Source organism: Lagenorhynchus albirostris, chromosome 3 (genome assembly GCF_949774975.1).
Source record: "Lagenorhynchus albirostris chromosome 3, mLagAlb1.1, whole genome shotgun sequence".
Lineage (NCBI taxonomy): Eukaryota > Metazoa > Chordata > Mammalia > Artiodactyla > Delphinidae > Lagenorhynchus > Lagenorhynchus albirostris.
Genome location: NC_083097.1, coordinates 126,964,803 through 126,991,261, shown reverse-complemented (window position 1 = coordinate 126,991,261; position 26,459 = coordinate 126,964,803). Strand labels below are relative to the sequence as shown.

At 48.0% G+C, this 26,459-nt stretch overlaps 1 protein-coding gene across 1 annotated transcript; it reads right to left on the bottom strand.

The window, feature by feature from the left end:
• Positions 1 to 2,917: 2,917 nt before the first annotated feature.
• GM2A (ganglioside GM2 activator) lies at positions 2,918 to 16,272 on the bottom strand. The gene is made up of 4 exons (XM_060146489.1): positions 16,023 to 16,272; positions 10,727 to 10,888; positions 5,131 to 5,313; positions 2,918 to 4,792 (listed from the first exon to the last, which is right to left on the bottom strand). The coding sequence occupies exons 1-4, from the start codon at positions 16,110 to 16,112 to the stop codon at positions 4,637 to 4,639; spliced, it is 591 nt and encodes a 196-aa protein (XP_060002472.1). The 5' UTR covers positions 16,113 to 16,272; the 3' UTR covers positions 2,918 to 4,636.
• Between the last annotated feature and the right edge of the window lie 10,187 nt (positions 16,273 to 26,459).

Sequence of the window (26,459 nt, the reverse complement as noted above, 5' to 3'; positions counted from 1 at the left end):
TTCTTCTACATTTAATTGGGATTCTGTTGTGTATGGACACAAGGATGTTTATTCAATGGATTATAACCCATTACTGTCAATATTTCTTTTCTTGCTCAAGCTGTCCAAGATTTGGCCACTGAGAGCTCAGGTTGTTTCCTGTGTCCTTTCAATATGCCCCTATGCTCTCAGTGTCCATAATATACTTATTCATTTTCTCAATCCTAATATACACATGAAATACTTTCAAAATTGCTAACTGCTACTCCTGTGAAAAAACTAATTGACTAATTAGAGTACATTCAGTATTTGTGTGCAGTTCCTTTTTTCTGTTGCTTTATAGTACCCCATCAAAATACTGTAATTTTATTTTTTCCCCACCCACTTCAGTGTGGTTGTATTATTTGAAATGGGTTTTCATTTGAAATAGGTTTTGTTAGTTTGTATTCCATGTTAAATTTCCCTTATCTCCTGGTTGATTTTAATCATGATTTGGGAATCAGAAACATTATATGGTTCTAAGAGTCAGATACAAAGAAAGATATACTCAGAAGCATCCCATCCTCTTCATCCTTTATAAACTGTTATCATTTCCCTCTTCTTTCCACTCTCTGTAAATAAGCAATTCATTAGTTCCTGGCTCATTTTTCCTTATGTACAAATGAGCAGACACACGTCTATTTTTCTTACACTCTTTTCTTACATGACAAGTAACACTGACAAATTCCCCTCAAGGACTGAATCAGTTTGCATTCCTACCAGCTGTGTATGAGAGGACCTGTTTCCACACAGCCTTGCCTGGTGGGTTGTGGTGGTGTACTTATTTTTTACCAACCCAAGAAATGACAAATGTTATGTCAATATTGTTTCAATTTACATTTTTCTGATCTTGAAGTGAGTTTCAACATTTTTTTTCATGTTTAAGGGTCATTTTTATACCTTTGTGTGAGAGTTTGTCTGTTCAATTCTTTTCCCAGTTTTTCTATCAGGTTTTTGATCCCTTGACAATTCTTTTTTTTTGGGGGGGGGGGTAGGAGTTTATTTATTTATTTTTGCTGTGTTGGGTCTTCGTTTCTGTGCGAGGGCTTTCTCTAGTTGTGGCAAGCAGGGGCCACTCTTCATCGCGGCGCGTGGGCCTCTCACTATCGCGGCCTCTCCTGTTGCGGAGCACAGGCTCCAGATACCCAGGCTCAGTAGTTGTGGCTCACGGGCCTAGTTGTTCTGCAGCACGTGGGATCTTCCCAGACCAGGGCTTGAACCTGTGTCCCCTGCATTAGCAGGCAGATTCTCAACCACTGCGCCACCAGGGAAGCCCTGACAATTCTTTATAGTAGGAATATTATTAACCTTTTGTTTATGATATGTGCTGTAAATATTTTCTTCCAGTCTTTTGACTGGTGTTTCTTGCCAAGCAATTTTTTTTCATATGTAGTCAAATGTATCAGTCTTTATTGCCTCTGGATGTTTCACCCATGTTTCCTTTTACTATTTGTATGGTTTCATTTTTAACACTTAGACCCTGGATTCACTTGGAGTTTATTCTTGCATATGGCATTAAGTATAGATCTAATTTCAACTTTCTCCAAATGGCTTTCCATTTGGCTCAGCACCATTTATTAAAAAGTTCACTTTTCCCTGTGATTTGAGATTCTCACCATCTCCCCACACAACCTCTCACTGCCCCCCACCAAGGCTTGGAGGAGCATCTGAGCCGAGAGCATGGCATGGCACACAAAGACTAACCGAACTATCGAGCTTCCTTCCGTGCAAGGATGCAACTGGGAGAATAATGCTCAACTCAAAGATCCAGGAGGGGGAAAAAAAGGGCTGGAGAGGTCACAGTGCGATGGGAAGGCAAAAAAACAACCAAGGAAGCTGGATGGTGATGAGACAGAATGAAGCTGAGATAACAAGCAGCACAGGAGACAGAAACAGAAGAGTCAGTCCCTGGCATCACCTCAGCTCACCTGTCCCACTGCCACAAACTCTTCTGGCAGAAACAGCCCAGAAAACAAGCTCCAGAAATCCCGAGATGTCACTCCAGTCAGAATGGGCATCATCAAAAAATCTACAAACAATAAATGCTGGAGAGGGTGTGGAGAAAAGGGAACCGTCTTGCACTGTTGGTGAGAATGTAAATTGACACAGCCACTATGGAGAACAGTAAGGAAGTTCCTTTAAAAACTAAAAATAGAACTACCATACAACACAGCAATCCCACTACTGGGCATATACCCTGAGAAAACCAAAATTCAAAAACAGACATGTACCACAGTGTTCATTGCAGCTCTATTTACAATCGCCAGGACATGGAAGCAACTTAAGTGTCCATCAACAGATGAATGGATAAAGAAGATGTGGCACATATATACAATGGAATATTACTCAGCCATAAAAAGAAACGAAATTGAGTTATTTGTAGTGAGGTGGATGGACCTAGAGTCTGTCATACAGTGAAGTCAGTCAGAAAGAGAAAAACAAATAACCATATGCTAACACATATATATGGAATCTAAAAAAAAAAAAGTTTATGAAGAACCTAGGGGCAGGACAGGAATAAAGACGCAGACGTAGAGAATGGACTTGAGGACACAGGGAGGGGGAAGGGTAAGCTGTGATGAAGTGAGAGAGTGGCATGGACATATATACTCTACCAAATGTAAAATAGATAGCTAGGGGGAAGCAGCCGCATAGCACAGGGAGATCAGCTCCGTGCTTTGTGACCACCTAGAGGGGTGGGATAGGGAGGGTGGGAGGGAGGGAGAGGCAAGAGGGAAGAGATATGGGAACATATGTATAATTGATTCACTTTGTTATAAAGCAGAAACTAACACACCATTGTAAAGCAATTATACTCCAATAGAGATGTTTAAAAAAAAAAAGAAAGAAATCCTGAGATGTGATCAATGAGAATATATGCAGCCACACAAAGGAGGAATTCTCCTCAAGTTAAAAAGATTTATTACAATTCTAGCCTTCATGTGAGCCCAGAACCCGGGGCTGGTCATGGGTGATTAAGTTGTCATGAGAGGACAGGACAGTGAACAAAGCCAGGCACGTGACATGAGTCCACCTCTCTTCGCTGGATCCCTGCTCCACAGAGTGGCTGCTGGTGGGTCCGCCTGTTCAGCCTCTGCCCCACTCACCCTGACAGTGCTCCAAGGCCAGGGCAGGCAGCCTCGTGATCCCTGAGCTCACAGCTCTGAGGCCGCCTCCACTCCCCCAGCACTGGAGTAGCATTCTAGGGTCAGGCACTATGGCTTTGACCCGATGGAGGGAGACACAGTGGTGGAGGAGTTGTCTTAAGGTTAAAAGGACAAGGCATGCATGTTCTTATATCCAAGGCCACGAACTGGCCACCCATGAGCCAACCAGATTTCCCCAGTGACAAGTCTGTTCGGCCCCTTCTGCCTGCTCAGTATTTAAAAAAATAATTCGTTGCCAATATTTAAAAATTGATTTCATATAAAAGTCTGGATTTCTGGCTTCTCGAGTGAAAAAGAAATTGAGAATATTTGGCAATGCTGGGCCCATACTGTCCTGTGGTACTCACTACCTATAGCTAGATAGCAGCTGTCCCTACGGACCACATGTGCCCTTCCCAACTCACCCCACTCCCCATCCCTGATTATACCCCCAGCTCGAGACTGGGCAGCAGCTGCCTCAGATCAGTTATGTTATACAAAGGAAAAAATGGAACATGTGCCGGCAAACAACATGTTCCTCGTGGTCTCATCACGTACTGATGCCTTGCGCTTTGCCCTGCAGGTACCTGAGTTCGCAGATTATCTTAAACACAGAGCATTCTCAGATATCTCTCCCATCACATGCCCTGCCTCTCCAGGATACACTGTGCCCCACTGTTAACTGGGCAAGTCTAGAAAAGAATACTAAATCATAGACGTTAATGGAGGAACAGACTGAGATCGACTCCTTCAGACCCTTCGTTGTAAGAGGGGGGTGGGAGTAAAATGAAAACTGTTAGTACTCTCACTCTGCTTTTAGGTCAGCGATGCACACAAAAAATCAATGAGAAAAATCATAAAGGTACTTCAGGAGACCAAGACTGGGTCAGCCTGAACGTGGGGTCACAAAACGTGTTAGCCCCCTTCCTTGACCATTTAGAAAATGAGTTGAGCTCTTAGAGAGAAAGCCATGAGGGTGAGGAGGAAAATGCAGTGGCCAGCCCAGTAGATGTCCTGGGCTGTCAAAAACCACCAGGCTCGGGGCTTTCCTGGTGGTGCAATGGTTGAGAGTCCGCCTGCCAATGCAGGGGACACGGGTTCGTGCCCCAGTCCGGGAAGACCCCACATGCAGAGCGGCTGGGCCCGTGAGCCATGGCCGCTGAGCCTGCGCGTCCGGAGCCTGTGCTCCGCAACGGGAGAGGCCACAACAGTGAGAAGCCTGTGTACCGCAAAACAAAAAAACAAAAAAACAAAAAAAAACCCACGAGGCTCATTCTCCTTTAGGTTAGGGCTGCTGGCCCACACCTAAAAATTTTGTAGGTGGCATAAAATGACTTTCAGCGGGGGAGTGTCATCATTGTAGAAAGGGGCTTGAGAAAGGACAGAGAGTAGAATCTGGCCTTGGCCAACGTAAGACAGAAGAAGAGGATGCCTTCCTCCATCCCCTTCATTCTGCTGTGGCAGGTGCCACCTTATTTGCTCTTTAGGGAGGCGGAGATTTTGACACAGCCCAGATGCTCCCCGTTGATGCTTAGGGTGATCTTCGAGCGGTAGTTCCCACTGCTGAGCCAGCTGGGCAGCTCCAGGTCAGGCAGGAAGAAGTCAGACTTGGGAAGTGAGTAGGTACCCTGTGGGAAAGGCAGTGGACCACAGGTCAGTGAGAGCCTACAGATGGGACTCTCTCCTGGAGTGACCTCTAGGAATGCAGCTGCAAACCGCCCCTCCTCCCGCCCTCCTAAGAGCCAGGCAGAGCACAGAATGTGACAGCGAAAGGACACCAGAGGTCAGATGGAGCTTCAGGTCTCCCATTCACAGTTGGATAAACCGAGGCCCCCCAAAGATAAGTGATTCAAGATAGATCAGATCAGTTTACACCCACAGACATCCAGGTCTGCAAGAGAATGTCTCCAAACCCCATGTCTCTACTCTAGTCACGGTGGGAATGCTCTCCCCTCCCTATACTTACTCGTTTGAAGGGACAGTGACAGGGAAGCCCATAGGTGTGCAGGGGTTCTGGGCAGGGATTCTCATCGGGAGTTAACACTTCAAGCACATTACAGAAGTTCTCGTAGGTGCAGCTGCCAAGTTGCTCCACACACGGGACTTTGACCCAAAAGCCAGCCACTTCCTTCTCCAGAGTTAGTACCACCTGGTGAGAGAGTTGGAGAAAGTGTAAAATTCCAAGGCAAACATACCAGTTCCTCCGCCTCTTTAAAAGGTCAGCCTTTTATTTTAACAGAGTCTTTAATTGGATGGGATCTGGGAGATATTCTGATCGAGAAATGACAGTATTGTGGCACATGCTCCAACACTATCCTTTCCTGTGCCCGTGGCTGACATTAATAATCGAATGTAACATTTTTCCCCCTGCACTGAACCACAGTCTTATAATTCTTTAGGGAGTCACTACCCATTGGTTGAAGTTGAAATGCACTTGTCATCTAACTGCTAATTGGCTAACTGTGGCACTGCTTCTAGACTTTCCTTCTCAGCCCAATCTTGGCTTCAGAACCTTTTCCTTCAGAGGACTTCAGGCAGCTACCACCAACTGATTGGAGTCGGTTACCAAGATGAAACCCATCTGCTATTCTTGGATCCTATTTTCTCTGTACAGCCATAGAAGACAGAACTGAAAACAATAGGAATTTACAGAGGGATCATTCTGGGATTGCTATTAGGAAGATCTTAACAATCATAGTGAAGTTACAACAGATGGAACTACCTGAAGAAGAGATGGGCTGCCTGGACCCTGTTGCAGAAGCTACAAAAGGACTCCTGCACCCAGAGAGAAGCTGGATGGGGAGACCTGTGAGTACTTCACACCTCTGTGCTGCCACGATTCTGCTCCTGTTCTGGAGGTGGGGGCTGACCAGTTGTGCATGGCACGGGCTAAGCATTCACTAAGTATTAGCTGCCTAAGAGCCAAATGAGTGATGCCTTAGGGACCATGATCGTATCCCCCCAGAGGTGTCAGGGAAAGTGTCGGGAAAGGGCAGGAGGAAGTCTGATTCTCTGTGGGTGTGATGGCAGGAAACCACTCTCGGCTGTAACATCACAGCATTCTGTGAATCCCAGCCCCCAAGCTCACTTGATTCAGGGCTTTTGTTGCTAAGAGACAAATCCTGGATGGGCACTATTCCCCTTGAGCCTGCTGGGCTCAGACTGGCTCCCCAGGCTGTGGACTCAGTCTTCCAACTGCCCCAGGTGTCAGGATCCAGGTCCAGGAGGAAGGGATAAGTCCACGCAGCCTGTATCCTGAGTGGACAAACTCAAATTTGCCTCATCCCACTCTGCTGACCCACATGTTATTCCCCATCCCGAGTCATGCACGGTCCCCTCCCAGCCCTCCTGTCTCCTCTCCTGCCAAGCCTGCTTCAACCCCTTTGCCTAGAAAGAGCTGAGGGCCTGGAGTAGAATGCTACTTCCGCCACTTCCTACTCTTGTGCCCTTGGGGAATTTCTTCTGTCTCCATTCCCTTATCTCCAAAGTGGGATATTTTAAGAGTGTCTGCCTCTCTCACAAGGTCCCACTGAGTGAGACAATGCCTGTCAAACACTTAGCATAGTGCCTGAAATCCAAAAATTACTTCCTGCTGGACTTCTCCCCTCCATACCCCTCCTTGTTTTGCTAACACCCCAATGAAAATGGTTGAGCCAGTTCTGCCCTGAACAAGAAAGAACACCCAGCTGAGGGGACCAGCGGGGACCAAGTCCTGCCTGGGCTCCTCCCACCACAGTGGAAGCCTGTGGGGCTGCATCCACCAGGAGCCAGGCCTCTCCCAGCCAGGACAAGCACAGCACAGGAGGTACTCAGCGGGGGCACCCCGAACTTAAGGCAACAGCCATGCCTGCCGTTTGGGGATTACAAACCATAGCTGATTTTCCAGTCCTTGTTCTCAGTCTACTTGTTCCTATGGCTCAGAAGAGCAAGCAGGGGGAGTTCCCCGGGCGGTCCAGTGGTTAGGACTTGGTGCTTTCACTGCCATGGGCCCGAGTTCAATCCCTGGTTGGGGAACTAAGATCTCACAAGATGTACGGCGTGGGCAAAAAAAAAAAAAAAAAAAAAAAAAATTCAAGCAGAGCTGAGTAATAAAGGACCATCAATCCCTCTACTCCAGGACTACCTTAGCACCTCCGCAGCTCAACCTAATTAACCCCTGTGTCATGGGACCTGGTTCCACAAGACAGACAGAGGCACTGACGGGTAATGGAATCTTGATCCCTGTACCCACCAGGGTGCTTGGGCAAGTCCCTTCCCCCCTCAGGCCTCTGCTCCTCCATCTTGACCATGGAGTATTTGGATCTCATGATCTTGAAGAGACCTACCAGTTCTGACATCCTAAGAGTCCAAGTTTCTTGCAAGTTGAAAACAATGACTTTTCTCTTGGCCTCTAGCTCAGGGCTAGGCACACAAGGCTCTAGATAAAGACCCACTGATAGGGGCTTCCTTGGTGGTGTAGTGGTTAAGAATCTGCCTGCCAGTGCAGGGGACACGGGTTCGAGCCCTGGTCCAGGAAGACCCCACATGCCGTGGGGCAAATAAGCCTGTGCGCCACAACTACTGAGCCTGCGCTCTAGAGCCCACGAGCCACAACTACTGAGCGTGTATGCCACAACTACTGAAGCCCACGTTCCTAGAGCCTGTGCTCCACAACAAGAGAAGCCACTGCAATGAGAAGCACATGCACCGCAACAAAGAGTAGCCCCCACTCACCATAACTAGAGAAAGCCCGCACGCAGCAACGAAGACCCAATGCAGCCAAAAATAAAATAAATAAATTAAAAAAAAAAAAGACCCACTGTTGGCAACTGACTTGAAGGGGAGACATTTTGATGAGATCAGGGAAGGGGCAGTTATATCTCAATCACAGGGCTCAGGCAGGGGCATTGCAGGTACAGGACTTTAGAGGGGAAAAAAAAGGTAAACCATCAGGGCTGAAAGCTACATGTCTAAAAGCCTGAAATAAGTGTACATGCCAAATGTGGTAGCAATTTACGATTCCTGAGGATGGGGAAACCAAGGTCTCAGAGGCTGGAACTTGAGAGCTCAAAGAAGGGAGTTCTAAATTATGCCAAATCCTGTGGAACACATCAAAAGAAAAAGGCGTTCCTGGACAGACTCTAACCTTGCCCATGGCTCACAGAATCTGGCGAATCCAACTTCTAAAAATTGTAGCTGGCATCAAGTCCATCCAGGTTCCAAATGGGACTTTTTTTTCCTCTTAATTTTTTGTTTAATTTATTTATTTTTGGCTGCGTTGAGTCTTCATTGCTGCGCGTGGGCTTTCTCTAGTTGCGGCGAGCGGGGGCTACTCTTCGTTGCAGTGCCCGGGCTTCTCACTGCGGTGGCTTGTCTTGTTGCAGAGCTCGGGCTCCAGGGAAGCCCCAAATGGGACTTTTGATTGAAGAAATTTCACTTCAACAAGGTCAGAAGAGGAGGAGGATTCTCTCCTGCCACTAACAGGTGCGTGGCCTGGACCAGTCACTCCTCTCTGGGCCCCAGTAACAAGGAGAGAAGCCATTAACCTTAAGAGCCCTTCAGGCTCATACAGTGCTTGCATCCTAAGCAGCTCTCCTGGGGGGCGGGGTTCTTTGCTGTCAAGGGGAAAGTCCTGGCATACTCCCCTGCTAAAACTCCAAGCACTAATTCCACCTCCCTGCCAGAAAGAGCTCAGGAATAGGAAACATTAGACAGATAAGGACACCAGCCTTGAATGCTGACCTGGGGCAAGTTGCATCCTTCTCTGAGCTTCAGTGTCCCTTATCTGTAAAAGGAGACTCATCATCTTTTCTCCTACCCAAGTGGTGAGAAGCTTTCATTTAATAGCTAGTATGCACACACCCTAAAAAGATAAAGGAACCAAATCAAAACTATATACATAAGAGAAATGCAGGAGGAAGGGAAGGGGCAGTGGGAATCTGAGTCCAGTTTTAAAAAGCTCAATGGCCCAAATTTATGACAGGTAATAAAGTACAGACTGACGATGGTTCAACTTACAATTTTTCAACTTTACGATGGCACAGAAGCAATACACAGTCAGTAGAAACTGTACTTCCTGTTATGAAGTGTGATCATTTTCAGGGCTAGCAACATGCAGTACCATTCTCTCTGGTGATGCTGGGCAGTGACAGGAAGCCACAGCTCCAATCAGCCATGCGATCATGAGGGTAAACAACTTAAACCATTCTGTACCCAGACAACCATTCTGGTTTTCACTTTCAGTACAGTATTCAATATTCAACACCTTATCATAAAATAGGCTTTGTGTTAAACGATTCTGCCCAACTGTAGGCTAATGTACATGTTTTGACTGTGGTTAAGGTAGGTGAGGCTAAGCTGTGATGTTTCGTAGGTTAGGTGTATTAAATGCATTTTCGACTTAATGAGATTTTTCAACTTATGCTAGGTTCACTGGGACGTAAGTTGAGGAAGATCTATAATAGAAAATGGGTGGGGGGGGGACCCATCTTAATGGCCTACAAAGATGCCAGAAAAAGGCTGGGGGAAGAAAAACGAGTTCACCAGCTTTTTCCTTCCAAGTCAGTTGTACTGCATCAGTGTTCCTGGAAACTGATTTACATGGCAGTGGCAGAAGAGCAAGCATGATGGCCAGCTCGCTAAAGAGCTCTTTGCTCCAGACTCAGTGGAGGTAGTGTAGAAATGTGACCCTGGTAGAAAATCACTTGAAGAACAGCTAAAGAAAATGCAGTGACCTAGCCTGGAGAAGACTCGGGAAGAGATGCTGGGCAAAGCAAAGCCTGAGAGCTGTTTGCACGTACAGGACTCTGTCTGGGTCAAAGAAGCCACAGGAAGAGATTGATACTAACGGAAATATTAACAAGGGCTAACATGTACCGAGCTGGTCTTGTGTGCCAGGCCCTGTGCAAGGAACTATCCATGTTATTAACTCAGTAATCTCTCAGAGAAATGTATGAGGTAGGGGCTGTGATTAACCAAGTCAAAGGGTAGTTTCAGGTACACAGATTCCAAATCAGAAATCCTTTTAAAGAGTCAAAAGGAAACTGGTGCCAGAAGAGATCTGCACCAGGACAGGCTGAAGGCATACAAGAATACAGTGTATGTCACAACTACTAAGCCCACATGTTCCGGAGCCCGCGTGCCACAACTAGAGAGAAGCCCCATGCCCTGCAATGAAGAGCCCGCATGCCGCAACTAAGACCTGATGCAGCCAAATAAATAAATATTAAAAAAATAATAATATGGTATAAAGGTAGCAATGCAAACCAGTGAGGAAAGGACTATAATATATGGAGTTGCAGTGGATACACAGAAAGTTTCTATTGCTCTGTATGAAAACATGCAAATATCGACCCCCAAAGCAGGCAACAGGCATGAATGAACTGGTTATTCCTAAACAAAAACACAAAAGGCAAATAAACTTATGAAAGGACATTTAATAAATCTATGCTTCTTTTGCTGCTCTGGGATTCCAGGATTCCAAAATTATTCAGTTCCCTGAGCATACATGCCTCAGGCCCTCCCTCTGGCCCATAGCACCTTCCCTCCAGCACCTCCCTGAACCTGCCCACCCCTGGGCTCACCTTCAGAGGATCTTTGAGGTACGCAGTGGTCCTGACCTCAGCACTGACGGTCATGTTCCCAGGAATGACAATGGGGTCAGGTTCCACAGTCAGGCTGTTGATCACCACAGGGTCCTTCCCCTCATCGCAGTTATCCCAGGAAAAGCTACTGAGCTGGGAGAGCTAAGGACAATAAGGCAGCAAGAAAAGAAGAGAAAAGAAAAGTTGACAAAAGGAACTGTCACAGGTTAGAAGGATTAACAGAGCAGTTTACTGACAGTGTGCCCATCGGCGAGGTACCTGCCCTCTATGAGCTTCATCTGCAACTCCACATCTGTAAACCTGGAATAACATCGGTCCTACCCATTCCATAGGCAGGACTAAACTAAAAGACAATCTCCCAAAAGTGTGCCGTGAACTATAGAGCACAGAATCACAGACCTTGAACTTCAAAATAGGAGACTAACCATATCCACCTTTGGTAGATACCTTCTCTGATCTCTCACCTCCCTGCTCTCCACTCCTCTCCAACTAGTCTTGGCATCTCCTTAGAGGGAGGCTTTTGGAGGATTCGGCTTTGCAGCCCATGCCCAGAACCTTATTCACGTCACAGCCCAGGCCCAATCCAGGGCCAGGAACAATAGGGAACACAAAACACAGTGGGAAACGTAACAACATCTAACACCCTACCCTCAAGGAGGCACAATTAGCCCAGGGAGGGACTAGGACACACCTGAAAAGATCCCCAGTGGGCCCTCTGTTGATGAACAATCCCTAGTGAACAAACTTGCACAATCCTAACCAGTGCTTTCTTTTTCCTCTTTTTTTTTTTTTGCGGTATGCAGGCCTCTCACTGTTGTGGCCTCTCCCGTTGCGGAGCACAGGCTCCGGATGTGCAGGCTCAGCGGCCATGGCTCACGGGCCCAGCCGCTCCACGGCATGTGGGATCTTCCCAGACCGGGGCACGAACCCGTGTCCCCTGCATCGGCAGGCAGACTCTCAACCACTGCGCCACCAGGGAAGCCCTAACCAGTGCTTTCTTAACTCCCATTGCGCATGCCCTGCCCTGTCCCACACCCCACGTCCTTCCTCTCCCCTCTGCTGAGCCATATCTCCTCCTCTTCCTCCACATCCCCCAAGAGGTCTCCTGATTCCTCATTCCACCATCGTGTCCAACTGCACATGACCACTGACTCCCCACTCCCACAGAACCCCGTCTATGATCTTTAACACTTCCTATACCATGCAGACTCTGCCCACCCACTCACACCTTTCCCAGCCCCCTGAAGGCCACCTGCGAGAGACTTTCAGCATTCCCACCACGCACATCCCATCTTAGAAGGAAAACCTGCCAGTACCACGTCCCCAAGTTGACCCCCGTCATCAACACAGCCACGGGTAGGTGGGCCAAAAGAGAATACTTAACCCAGGCCAGGTGGACAGATTCTCTCTGCCTCCAATTTGGGAAGTGAGACAGAGGCAAAATCATTCAGAGGACTTTGGGCTTTGAGCTGTCCTGGGGTCATAAGCTTTAAGTCAGAGCCAGAACACCCAGACTCATGACCAAGCCAAAGGGACAAGAACTAAGGGCTCTGCTGGTCTGTGGAAAAGAGAACAGAGTCGCCCCCTGCCTCCGGCCCCCTATCTAAATAGGCAGTGAGGGGGGACAGCCAGGGGCATGGTTTTAGACTAAGATATAGGTAAATCAAGGCTTTAGTTGGCAGACATGGATTGAAATCATAGCTCGACCCCCATATCATGTGACTCTACAGGCCAGTTTCCCCTTTGGAGCTGCAACTTCCACATCTTTTAAGTGCAGTCATTTCTGCTTTCCTCCCAGATCTGTTGCGAGGGTGAGAGCATGTACGTAAAGCTCATAACACAATGCCAGGCACAAAGCATGAGCTGGCTCCCTAAATGATAGCCATTAGACATCCCAGCCGCCACTTCCTGCCATTAGTTCCACGAGATTACCTGGAATAAACTTCCCTTTACTTGAGCTTCTTGAAATGGGCTTCTGTCCCTTGGAATGAAGCATTGGGCCATGACTAAGAAAGGCCTGATTCATCCCTGCATTGCCCACAGCCCCTTAGACAGGGTAGGTACCAACAAATGTTTCCTTCAACATTCATTGCACAGATATTTATGAAACAGTCATCACAGGCCCGGGGCCAAGGGCTGTTCACAGAGGTAAACAATTAGAAATGTGCCTGCCCTTCGGTGAGGAGCTTACAGTCCAATGTAAATAACTATTACCCACTATGATCTCTGGGTGCCATAAAAGAAACAAACAGAGGGTCGTGTTGAGAGTAACAAGACTCACTTAAATAGGGTGATGAGGAAGTTATAATCCTGCAGGATGAGGAGTCAGCCACACAAGTACTGAAGGAATGTCCAGGCAGAGGGAACATGGGCAAAGGCCCCGCACTGGGAAGATGCTCAGCTGCTCTGGGCCCTGCAAGGCCAGTGGGCTAGATGTAGTGGATGAGGCACCCAAGTAAGCTTAGAGGGGTGGCAGGGTCATTTAATTCCTGCCAGACCTCATAGGTCATCCTCAGGAGGCTGGATTTCCTATAAGTGCAATGGAACGCCATTGCAGGAGAGGGCCACGCTCTGGTTTAAGGTTGAGAATGGACTGCAGAGGGTTACGTTTAGAACACGAGAGATCAATTAGAAGGCCACTATCAAATGAAAGCATGCCTGGGATTAAGAGTTGGGCTGGAGGGTGGGCAGGAGGACTAGCCATCTTCGAGAGCTGCTTTCACAAATTCCAAGGCAGCCTGATTCACAGCGAGGATTGATTCCAGGCTGGAGGAAGTGTCCAGAGTACCCCGCTCCTACTGCCCTCAGGCTCTGGGGAGACTTAACAAGGTGGTTTCTCGATGGCTGACTAGAGGCTTCTGTCGCAGTGAATTCTGCAGCTGAGTCCAGTCTCATCCGGAAAAGGAAGCATGATGGGTTAGCAATGCCCACTAAGGGCAGGCCTGGCACCAGATACTTGTCATCCCAGCCTAGGCTAACACGTGGGAAGAGGCAACGTATAGCAGAGGGCAAAGGCACAGCTGTGGAGGCAGAAATATGCGTCCAAATCACAGACCTGGATTAAAACCACACCTCAGCCACTCTCACTAGCTGAGAACATGCGTCAGTTGACCCCTCTTGAGGCTCAATTTCCTCATATAGTAAATGGGCAAAACTATATCTTCTCACAGGGCTACTGTAAGAGTGAGAAGTTTGTATACAGAAAGTACAGGTCACAACTCCTCGACACTGTCACGGCCATGAAAACGCAAGTCTGAGAAACTGTCACAGACCAGAGGAGACTGGGGAGACAGGACAACGCATGCAATGTGGTGCCCGAGACTGGATCCTGGAACAGAAAGAGGATGTTAATGGGAAAACTGGTAGAATTCAAATAAAGTCTAGAGTTTAGCTAGTGGTCATGTACCTAAGCTGGTTTCTCAGTCTTGACAAACGTACCATGGTAATACAAAATGTTAACATTAGGGGAAACCGAGTGAGGAGTGTGTGGGAACTCTGTACTGTCTTTGCAACTTTTCTGTAAGTCTAAAATTACTCCCCTAAAAACGTTTATTAGGGAAATAAAGAGCAAAGCACCTGGCTCAACACATAGCACACAGTATGTGCACAATAAATGACATTAGACAGTTATCAGAGAGTCTATTAGACAGTTATCAGAGAGTCTATTAGACAGTTATCAGAGAGTCTATTAAGTATCTATTTTGCACCCAGCCTGGGGCTAGACATTCTCCCCTTTTATCTAAAGATCACCACAGCCCAGGGGCATGAGACTGGGTTAATGCTTTTGGAGGAACTGGAACTGCCCGTTTCCTGATGCTCAAACACTCACTATCACCCCACAGCCTTCATGTGGCCCAGGGTTTCAGGGTAAGGTTCCGCATCACATGAGCCCAGAGAAGACCCGGTGATAGCAGATAAGAATGGAAAGTGCCCCTTGCTGTGTAACCTCAGATGAGTCCCCCATCCTCTATGGGGCTGGGTAAGGTGGGTGAACTCCCTGATGTCTCATGGCCTCTCTAAAACTGTCAACGTAAGACCCTCTGGTCTGGGCGGCATCCAGAGCCAAGACGTGTAGGAGAGCGGGGATGTAGGACTGGTTCCAGACTTAGCCACACCACCTCATAGTGGTCAGACCTGGAGCCAAGAGGAACATTCTCAACCTACACTCAGGGACTAACTGTGAACCCTCCGGGCCAATAAGGCCAAGAGTTCTTTGCTCCTCCATTCAATAGGCAAAATAGACTCCTTGCCCCTGGGGCAGGGTGAGGCCGAGCCCACTGGCTTCTGTCACTTTATGAGTTTAAGATATAAGAGCTTTTCCATCCACAGAAGCATTTCCCTTCACCCACAACCATCAAAGAAAGGCAGGTTGGCACTATCCAGCCCATTGTACAGATAAGGAGACCAAGGCTTAAGGAACCCAAATGCCACTCCCATGGATTAGAGACAGAGGAGGAATCAGAAGCCAAGCCTCCTAGTCCTATCCCACTTTCCCTCACACCGCCCTGTTCCTGTCTCTGACAAATATTTCCAAGGAGGTTGGTAGGAGGGGACCTAGGCTGGGCCTCTCTCTTTGACTGCTGCCAGAGATACCAAGTGTCTGGCCCCCAAGTATGCAGCAAAGAGGCCATGGAACTAGGCTTCTCTACTTCTCAGAATGACAGAACTTCCCCTTTCCCAGGGTCTGGAGCACAGGGTGCGTGAGAAGATAAGGGAGAAGCTTGTAGGCTGTTGCCTCTGCATGCCTCACACCCAGGAGCAGGGCTGCACCTTTGTCGCCAGAGGAGCAAGAATGGACCTTCTGGCCTGAAAAGCCTCTCAAACCCACCCACCCACGAGGAGGAGCAGCGCCTCAGAGCAGTACAGAGGGGAGGGAAAAGGTTCCAGGCATTTTCATGGCAGAAAAGAGAGGGCACGTAAATGGGGCTGCGTCTCTGGGCCTGGGATTAGAGCCTTGGTCTTGCAGTTCCGTAAAATTTCACTCAGACGTTTGGAAAGAGGACAGGAGTACAGACGGGACTGAGATTAACCCTTCCAAAACAGTCTGGAGCAGAGCAAAGCCTTACAGCCCACCCCTCTGTACAGATGGGGAAACTGAAACCCGCAGAGAGCAAAGGACCCACTCAGAATCCCACAGTTAGTGACTTTGGGAGGCTCTGCTGAAAAGAAGTAATTCTAGAGACCGGAAAGGCCACCCCCATATCCCACCCCAGCCCGCACATCCCGAGCTGGGCTGGGATGCTGGAAGCAGCCTCCTAAAGGATAGGATGCTCACCCGGTTCGAGAAGACGCGTGCAGCAGCCGCTGGGCCGGCGAGAAGCAAGCCTAGGGAGATGAGGAGAGGAGCCTGCATCAGAGGGTTCATCGCAAAGGGTGAGTCCTCACCGGGTTAACTACAAGGTTCGTGGAGGCGACGACGCCTTTAAATGCCTGCCTGTATTGGTTATGCAAAGCTGTGCATTTCTAGGCAAAGCTGAGTGCGGCCACTTCCCCGTGCGTCCCGTCCCCTCCGGATCTGAGATTTCGGGGCCGGGGATTGGACAGAACTCTCCCGGATCCGCCCCCCAAAGGTTCCTCCTTTAGCCCCGCACTTCGCCCGTGGGCGACAGGCCCCGCCTTCAGTGGCGAAGGCAGAGCCAGAGGAGAAAAGGGGCGGGTCGAGTACGGGGCGGGGCGGGGCCGGAGCGCGAGTGGGGGCGGGGCTGTTGTTTCTGAACTCGCGCTGTGACCCGTCGCTGCTGGAAGGGCCGTCATGTTTTTGTTCGCCCAAGTCCTTCTTGACAAAAATATCATGCTCCCTGTCGATACTACGCTTCCCCTTAGCTGTGTTACAAATCACTGTGTCTTTTAAATAATTATTATAATGATAATTTTTAGTAAGTGCTTTAATGCATGCCAAGCGCTGTTAAGCACTTAACGAGGGGATCCATTTTTTTGCTCCACTTTACCACTGAGGAAACATACATGATAAGGCAGGTTAGCTTTGCCAAGGTCACACAGCTAAGAAGAGATAGAGCAAGGATTCTGCTTATATATACCTCATCAACCAAGATTTCCCTAAGCTACTACACTTCGTAGTTGAGGTTTAATTTTTTTAAAAGCAATAGGGACCCTATTCCTGCCAAATTACCACTAGATTGTAAACCCCACAAGGGGTGGAACCATGACTTCTGGTCACTAGTAATGTGACACATAATAGGCAATCTTTGTTGAGTAAATGAACGCATTAATAGAATTTAAAACAACCTGATCATCTTTTAAAATAAATTTTTAATTTTGGAATTAATTTTAGATTACAGAAAAGTTGCAAAAATAGTGCAAAACTCTCTCCTAGTTTCCCCATTCTTAACATTAAGATATAAGGGTCTTTTTTATAAAAACTAGGAACCAGCATTGATGTATTAACTAAGCTCTAGACTTTACCTGATCTTTTAATATGCTTTTCTAATTGCACACCTTCCTCCCATTCTGATAATCCCTTCCCTCTCTCATCTAGCACAACCTCTTCATTATACACAAGTGCAATTTCAGGCCCTCTGAGTGAGAGGACTTGTCCAATGTCACATAGCAGAAGCAAAACTGGAACTCACTTCTCCTGAGGCTGTTCCCTCAGAGGTATAAGAGGTGTCAAACTAATGAAAGGGTTCATGCAATCAAGCACACATCTCGGTAGAAGGTTGCTGCTAGTCACAAAGAACAGGTATCTTAGTCAATGGTTTTAGTGCTTTTCTAATTACAGGAAGATGCAAGAATCAGGTTCATAAAAATTCTTCCTGAACATATGTAAATATCTAAGGCCTGTTCTGTCAGTTTTCCCAGAGCACAGAGTGTCTCATCCTAATCTCCTCCCTGAACCCCTTTCAGGCTGCACTGTAGGTAGAACTGGATGGTGGGCAACATTCTTTGTTTTACTCTTTACTTGCGGATTGCTTTTCTTGAATAGACCCTAGTTTTTGTGGAGGTGGGGTAGGGTTATAGGAATGGGGGCAGGGCCTTTATTTTGTCTGACTTGAATCTATAAATATTTTTTGAATGAGTGAATAGCTTAGTACTCGGAGGTAGTTTGTTGTTGTTATTATTATTATTATTAATCCTTGTTTTGCAAATGAGGAAACTGAGCCCAGAGAGGTTAAGGCCCCTGCTCAGGCTCTTACAAGACAAGCCTGGGTCTGCCTGACTGGAAGCAAGCACCCTGAGCAAGCTACTGTCCTGTTCTTTCTTGCATCTTCCTTATGGTCTTGGTTTCCAGTCACTGTGTCTCTGGCTTTGCACAATCTCCTCCAAAGCCCTCCAGATGGAGATGTCAGGCACTCTAATTCCCAAGGGATGTGCCCCCTCATTGAGAGGTTCTCCTAAGTGGCCAGGAGATTTGACCTTTTACTGCCCAAGACCATTGACTTCTTGTGTGAAGGAGTGTGCCTGAGGCTGAGAGAATGGAGACTTTAGGAGCTGGGAGGAAATGATGTAGGGCTGCACCCCGAAGTCCTGCAGTCCTTGCAGTCGCCCAGCCATGAGACTGAAGAAAGAACCCAGAGGGAGTCAGGGGCAGAGGCATCAACTATTGGACAGGGAATCTTGCAAGTCAGAGGCAAATGTCCTGGAACGACCCCCCACTGTGTACGGATGGCAGCTGGCAGGGCACAGCTGCAATCTCCGCTACGCAGGGGAGGAGGAGGCTATTAGTTACAGGGGGCATGACGTCAGAAGGGCTCCTTAGTTGCCAGGGGGACTGTTGGAGCCTCCCCCCCACCCAGCTCGTTGGGTTAGTAACCCTTGCAAGGGGGCCACTGTTTCCTGTTGATAACTGAACATACTGGAGCCGTTCTACTTCGAGGACTAGAAACATCATTAGCTGGGTGTCCAGCCGATCATGCAGGTAGTTGCTGATTAACCTTTCACCTTATACATATACACAATGGAATGTTACTCAGCCATTAAAAAGAATGAAATAATGCCATTTGCAGCAACAGGCATGACATGGAGATTGTCAGTCATACTGAATGAAGTTACGTCAGACAGAGAAAGAGAAATATCAAAGGATATGCGGAATCTTAAAAGAAATGAGACAAATGAACTTATTAACCAAACAGAAACAGACTCACAGACTTAGGAAATGAACTTATTGTTACCAGTGGGGAAGGGTGAACAGAAGGGATAGTTAGGGAGTTTGGAATTGACAAAATAAAGGCTCTGCCCCCATTCCTATAACCCTACCCCACCTCCACAAAAACTAGGGTCTATTCAAGAGATGTGTGCTTGATTGCATGAACACTTTCACCAGAATTACACATATACTGACCTCTCCCTCAACTCCCTCCACCTCTTCAGAGCAGTTGCTCAGGACTGAGAGGCTGTCTCCTCGGCTACAGTCCTCAGTAAGTCCCCAAAGAAAACTGAAACTCACAACTCTCATTTTTGGGTTTGTTTGATTGGTTGTTTTTTTTTTCTTATTGACAAGACAAACAAGATACTATCCAAGAGTATTAATACCAAAAGACAAGAAATCAGGTTAAAGTAATACAAAGTGCAGGTGGTCGGCATTCTTGAGTCTAATAACTCTCAGACCATCTGGGAGAAATAGAAACATCTGGGAGAAGAGCCATTGTAAAATTTTAAATGGTCCAGACCATCAGGCCATCATTCTTCGCCAGGACTGCACACTGCACTTCTCTGCAGGGCATTTACAATTCCCAATCGCCAGGCCATACTCCGGACCAACTACACCTAAATCTCTGGAGGTGGGACCCAAGGTTGGTTTTTGTTTTTGTTTTTAATCCCAGATGATTCAAATGTATGACCAAGGTTGACATAAAGCACCTGGCATACAATAGATGCACACGTACATCAAAGTGGCAATTACGGGACTTCCCTGGTGTTCCAGTGGTTAAGACTCCACGCTTCCACTGCAAGGGGCGTGGGTTCGATCCCTGGTCAGGAACTAAGATTCTGCATGCTGCATGGTGCGGCCAAAAAAAACCCCAAACAAACAAAAGTGACAATTACTAAAACAAGACCATTATCCTTGAAGAACCCACACTCTACGAGTGATGGGTTGCAACTTGAAAGTTGTTGCCACTCTAATGTTCATCATCATGGGCTTCCTGGAGGAGCAACTGGGTCTGAGCCCTGGAATAACATGGCTCAGGATGACCTCCCAGCCTTGCTTGTGTGTGGTTGGAGACCCAGTGTAAGCGCAAAGCCTGGTGTGGGAAGTGCCCTTGTTGCTGAACCCAAAGGTCACGCACCTGACACACAGTGAGGCCAAACAAACGGAAACATTGGAGTGTGGAGCTGAGAAAGTTTTATTGCAGGGCCAAGCAAGGTGAAGAGGCAGCGCCTGCTCAAAAGACCAGAACCTCCCAGTGGTTTTCAGGGAATAGTTTTTAAAGGCAACATTTGGGTGCCGGCTGCAGGGTGCATGACTTTCTTCTGATTGGTTGGTAGTGAGGTCACAAGGTGGTGTCCCAGGAATCTCAACCATCAGCCTCCTGGCTCTGACCAGTCTGGGGTCTCAGCATGTCCTCACCACCCTCCATCTGGGTGGGAGCCTTAGTTCTTGCAGAACAACTCAGAGACATGTGTCAGATTGTTGTGTCCATCCCCTGAGAAGCTAGGACTCTGTTTCATCGCTGAACTACTTTTTGCTGGCTACTTTTCCTTTGTTTTTGCACTCCCTCACTTCCCTGATTAGTAGCTGCTTGAATCTGCTCTTTGGAACTCAGGGAAGGTCTAGGAGACTAAAACCCTTTTTCTACAAACAAGAAACGGGGGACATGGAAAGGTTGTTGTACCCGGGAGTGTCCCTCAGGGTCCTGCTCAATTTCAGATGTAGTGAGGAATGCTTACCACCTCAAATGCATGTGAAGATGTCACAGACGGCAACACAAGCCTCAAATATCATTTGTTTGTCTATGTGGTGTTTCTTAGAATTTTTACTTTTTCTTTTTAATTGAAGTATAGTTGGTTTACAATGTGTTAGTTTCTGATTCAGAAACTATATACATATAGTGATTCAGATGTATATACATATATATGTATGTATTCTTTTTCAGATTCTTTTCCATTATAGGTTATTACAAGACATTGAATATCGTTCCCTGTGCTATACAGTAGGACCTTGTTATTTACCTATTTTATAGATAGTAGTGTGTGTAGTTGGTTTTTACTTGGTTGTCAGTGTATAATAAAAGCAGGTAATTTCTCATTAAATTATGGACTTCCAGCTTTCCTGAAAAACTCAGAGAATCTGGAAACACTGGCCTGCATTTCTACAGGGCAACAGTCTGTTGAAGCTGAGTTGTCACTGATGGGATTCTGCAGCCTCCAACAGCCCCTACAAGCTGTGCATCTCTCACTTTTGTTACTGCCTGGTCTCTGTGGGTTTCAATCCCAAATTTAGCCTGGACCTCTGGTTTTAAAATCTTAACTCTTTTTGTTATTAAAGGTTTTTTGTTTGTTTGTTTGTTTGTTTGCGGTACGCGGGCCTCTCACTGCTGCGGCCTCTCCCGTTGCACAGGCTCCGGATGCGCAGGCCCAGCGGCCATGGCCCACGGGCCCAGCCGTTCCGCGGCATGTGGGATCCTCCCGGACCGGGGCACGAACCCGCGTCCCCTGAATCGGCAGGCGGACTCTCAACCACTGTGCCACCAGGGAAGCCCTAAAGGGTATTTTTTATTTATTTAAAAAAATTATTTACTTAATTTATTTATTTTTGTATGCATTGGGTCTTCTTTGCTGCGTGCGGGCTTTCCCTAATTGCGGCGAACGGGGGCTACTCTTCGTTGCGGTGCGCGGGCTTCTCATTGCGGTGGCTTCTCTTGTTGTGGAGCATGGGCTCTAGAGCACCGGCTCAGTAGTTGTGGCGCACGGGCTTAGTTGCTTCGCGGCATGTGGGATCTTCCCGGACCAGGGCTCAAACCCATGTCCCTTGCACTGGCAGGCGGATTCTTAACCACTGCGCCACCAAGGAAGCCAAGGTAATGGTATTTCTGACTTAAACAATGCCTTTAACCTTACTGGGCCTCAGTTTCCCCATTTGTAAGAAGGTCCAATTAAACTAGATGACCTCCAAGTTCCCTTTCAACTTTGAGAGTCTGTCTACATAGTAGAAAACTGGAAGGAACACTAGAAGTTATTTCAATCTCCTCTGACTAGCCCATTTTAGAGATCAAGAAATTGAAGCCCAGAGAGGGACAGACCTTGCCGAAGGCCACCCAGCTGAAATGGGGTGAGAATCCAGGTTTCTGGCCTCTCGGCTCAGGGCCACACCCCTGGGCAGAATTGCAAATCTAATAAGAGCACGAACCCCTTTCTCACCTCACCCTTCTGAAACCTGAGAGGAGCTGGAGGCCTGACAGTGCCTTGGGGAGCAGGGGTTGGACTGGTTGGGCAAGCCCAGCAGGGCTGGGAAAGGTGCCAAGGGAAGGCCCAGGGTGGGAAGCCCCACCCAAATTTGCATTGCCTTGATACCCCCAGATTTTCATCTCATTAGAGCCTTTGCCTGGAGCTGTGATTCTCAATGCTGGTTACACACTGGAATCACCTCGAGAGCTTTATTTTTATTTATTTATTTATTTAATTCAAAAATTTTGGGCTGCATTAGGTCTTCATTGCTGCGCTCGGGCTTTCTCTAGTTGCGCAAGCGGGGACTACTCTTCGTTGTGGTGCGCAGGCTTCTCATTGCGGTGGCTTCTCTTGTTGTGGAGTACGGGCTCTAGGCGCGTGGGCTTCAGTAGTTGTGGCATGTGGGCTCAGTAGTTGTGGCTCGCGGGCTCTAGAGCGCAGGCTCAGTTGTTGTGGCGCATGGGCTTAGTTGCTCTGCGGCATGTGGGATCTTCCCAGGCCAGGGCTCAAACCCGTGTCCTCTGCATTGGCAGGCGATTCTTAACCACTGCGCCACCAGGGATGTCCCTAAATCCTTCTTTTTAATGGCTGTAGCACCTGGAGAGCTTTAAACAAATCACCTGGGAGCCCAGGCCCAGACTGCTGCCCATGGTGGGACACATGCAGCAACATTTTTTAAAGTAACCCCCAGAGGATTCCAAGGTGCAGCCAACTTGGAGAACTACTGGACTAAAGCAGCTTTTCTCTAGTGGTAATACACATGCAAAACACCTGGGATCTCATTAAAATGCAGATTACGATTCAGCAGTGCTGGGGAGCGCCCAAGAATTTGCATTTCTAAGAAGCTGATGATGAGGCCAAGGCTGTTACCCAGAAGACCACAGAGTAGCAAGGGTCAGTACCAGACACTGTCTCCACCACTGAGTTGCAGGGTTGGGATACAGATGGAGTCACTATTTCCTTCCAAGGAAGGCATCTGGTGAACTTTCGCCTTCTCCTCTGTTTACTGAAACCCAGCAGAAAGGACAAAGCCTCAGCTGTTCGCAGGTTCTCACTCTACACCTCATCGCCCTACTGCTTGTAGAGGCAGGATGGATTCCATGATGTCTGAAGGTCAGTCCACATGCAGCATCCTTTGGTTCTGTGAAGTGTCTAGCTTCAGTGAGTTTCTCAAGGAGAGCTGGGTGAATCCAAGCAGGCTGTCCTGAAGCCTGTTCTTTGAACAGGTCTGCTCAACCTTTGCTACCCTTCCTCCTGATTCCTTCCCTGCCCCTTGGCTGGTCTCCAAAGTGGTGCTAAAGATAATTTGAGTTTAACAGACCCTGACTGTTCTGTTTTTTTGTTTTTGTGGTACGCGGGCCTCTCACTGTTGGGGCCTCTCCCGTTGCGGAGCAGAGGCTCCAGACGCGCAGGCTCAGTGGCCATGGCTCACAGGCCTAGCCGCTCCGCGGCATGTGGGATATTCCCGGACCGGGGCACAAACGCGTGTCCCCTGCATTGGCAGGCGGACTCTCAACCACTGTGCCACCAGGGAAGCCCGACCCTGACTGTTTTTGCCAGTAATTTTTCAACCAAGGACAATCCTACTGACTTATCAGGAAGGAGGGCAATACTTAAGAACCTTACTTGTCTGATGACTCCCACCAGGGGTGGGGTTAAGGGGGAGGGTATGAGGATCTTGTGCTTTCTGAGGGCTTGGGACCTGGACTGAGGGACAGGCTCGCAATGCGCTGGCAACCGATTTCAGCCGGGCAGCACCACGGTCAAAACTCCTTCATGGGGACCTTGACAGTTGAAACCGAGTCCGCCTAAAACTGAGTTCCCTCTCTATCCAAAACTTTATTCCCTTTCTTGTCCCCTCTGACCTCAAGGCTGTGCTAACTGAACACTAATCAGCTAGAGTCAGATAACTAAAATTGCTGTTGTCGATAACATGTTAGCATTTGCTGGGCAGAGCAATGCCAATGTCCGGACCCTAGGCTGTAAAACTGAATCGGCCAGCACGCAGAGTACTCACTCGTATTGCTCCAGGTGCCCCGCACAACTGCAAGGCTGGGCAGAAATGTGAGTGAGGGCGTCAGCCGCCACCTGTAGTACGTTAATTCTGCCAGCAGGAGGCGACAGCTACCCAATTCGGGCTTTGTTTCCTGACACACTGGCCCAGTGTGGACAGACCCGATATTTCAAGAGAAGCTGGAAATCCAGATTTTTATGTGAATGTTTCAAATCGTTAAGGACTGGGCAGCGAATTAAGATCCTAATAAAAGACAGCATGAGTCTGCAGGACAGATGTACCCTAAAGAATCCCAGTGGGCACTCTCTGAAGTTTTGAGTGTGGGATCCTGAATTCATTCAAAAATGCCAGCGCTTTACATCATTCGTCAAACGCCCGCATTTGACATGTGGGGAGACTGAGGTTCAAAGAAAAAAGGGACTTGTCCAGCTTTGTTAGGGCAGAGCCGAGAGTTGGAGTCGGGCGTCATGACTTCTGGTCCAGGTCTTCTTGCGGTGGGAAGCTTTCCCACCAGAACCCTGGGGTCCTCAGCGACACAAGATTCTATAGCTCCGGCAAGGGCGGGCTCTGAGAGCTGGTCCTACCCAGGGGAGCCCTGACGGGGCTGGGGAGGTCGCCAAAGCCCAAGGGCAGGAGGGGGAGCCAGAGTTTATTTTTAGCTGGCTAGAATGTGCTTCTAAGCCTTATTTAGACATCAGGCGGCAGGGTGAGCTGGAGGCAGCAGGGGCGGGGGAGGAGATGGCTGCCTCCCCCTCCCCGGGCTCCTCTTACAACTGCTCTTCCCTGCCTACCCCTTATCATCCTTTCTGGGGGCTCTGGGGCTGCTCTAAATAGCAGCCCTTGCTGGCATGGGCGCTGTCCTGCTCCGGCTGGCTGGCTGGCTTCCTCCTCCACCTCCACCCCTTTCTCCCCATTCCCCACAGTCCCACAGAGAAATAGAACTCCAGGGTCCTAGAATGTTTTCATCTTCTGCGGTCACAGATCCCTCTGAGAAGCTGTAGTAATTTACCGCGGTGGCATAGAGCTTATTTTGTGGAGTCTCGTGCACCTGGGTTCGACTCCAGTATATGACCCTAAGCGAGTCCTTACACTCCCCAAACCCAAGTTTCCACTTCAGTACAGTGGAAATAGTAACCCCTCCAACCTCCCTCATGGGAGGGTTCCTGAAGATTAAATGTGATAAAATATATACAGACTTTAGCTTGCTGTAACAAATCCTCCATAAATGATGGCAATAGTGATTAAAGCTACAGACCCTCTACCCAGAAAAAAACTGAATTGCTCATACATGCAGAGTTGTAAATGTAATTTCAGGAGGTTCAGGTAGCCTCTGAGGCCTGCTGATCCCAGTCCAACTTCGGACCCAATCCAGCTAATTCATCCATTCATTCATTTGTTCAACGAACCTTTGCTGGGAATGTTCTGGTGGTCCAGTGGTTAGGACTCCACGCTTCCACTGCTGGGGGCCGGGTTCAGTCCCTGGTCAGGGAATTAAGATCCCGCAAGCTGGGCTTCCCTGGTGGCGCAGTGGTTGGGAGTCCGCCTGCCGATGCGGGGAACGCGGGTTTGTGCCCCGGTCCCGGAGGGTCCCACGTGCCGCGAAGCGGCTGGGTCCGTGGGCCATGGGCACTGGGCCTGCGTGTCCGGAGCCTGTGCTCCGCAACGGGAGAGGCCACAGCAGTGAGAGGCCCGCGTACCGCAAAAAAAAAAAAAAAAGATCCCGCAAGCTGTGTGGTACGGCCAAAAAATATATGTATATATACTGTAGGAGTTTTTTAAATTTACAAAAACAAAACAAACAAAAAACAAATCTTTGCTAGTGCTTACTCCATGCCAGGCACTGGGTAAAGTGTGGGGTGGGGAGATGTGAGGCCAGAGAAGTGAATGTATGTGAATTATCCAGGGTCAAAATGCAAATCGATAGCAAGCCAAGGATCAGAATGAAAGTCTCTCTCTTTTCTAAAACAACTTTCTTGAGGTATAAATGATATATAAAAAAACCTGTACATATTTAACATACATGATTGGATGAGTTTGGACATATGCATGCACCCCTGATACCATCACCACAGGCAAGGTAATAGACATGGCCATCACTTCCGAAAGTTTCCTTGTGCCCCTTTGTTTTTTGGTTTTGTTTTTGTGGTAAGAACACGAAACATGAGATCCACTCTCTTAACAAGTGTTTCAGAGCACAATACTTTAGTATCGTTAACTGCAGACCCTATGTTGTACCACAGATCTCTAGAACCACCTTTCCCTGCTTCTCTGAGACTGTTTGAGATACAAGTGGAATCATGCAGTATCCTTCTGTGCCTGGTTTATTTCACTTAGCATAATGTCCTCCAGGTTCAG

What these genes read in the sequence shown, in the direction of transcription:
- GM2A (XM_060146489.1), bottom strand. Translation starts at nt 16,112, where the DNA reads ATGAACCCTCTGATGCAGGCTCCTCTCCTCATCTCCCTAGGCTTGCTT. An exon ending in CACGCGTCTTCTCGAACCGG is followed by an intron (nt 10,889 to 16,022) that starts GTGAGCATCCTA and finishes TATTGTCCTTAG; the next exon opens with CTCTCCCAGCTCAGTAGCTT. An exon ending in GTCACTGTCCCTTCAAACGA is followed by an intron (nt 4,793 to 5,130) that starts GTAAGTATAGGG and finishes CCTTTCCCACAG; the next exon opens with GGTACCTACTCACTTCCCAA.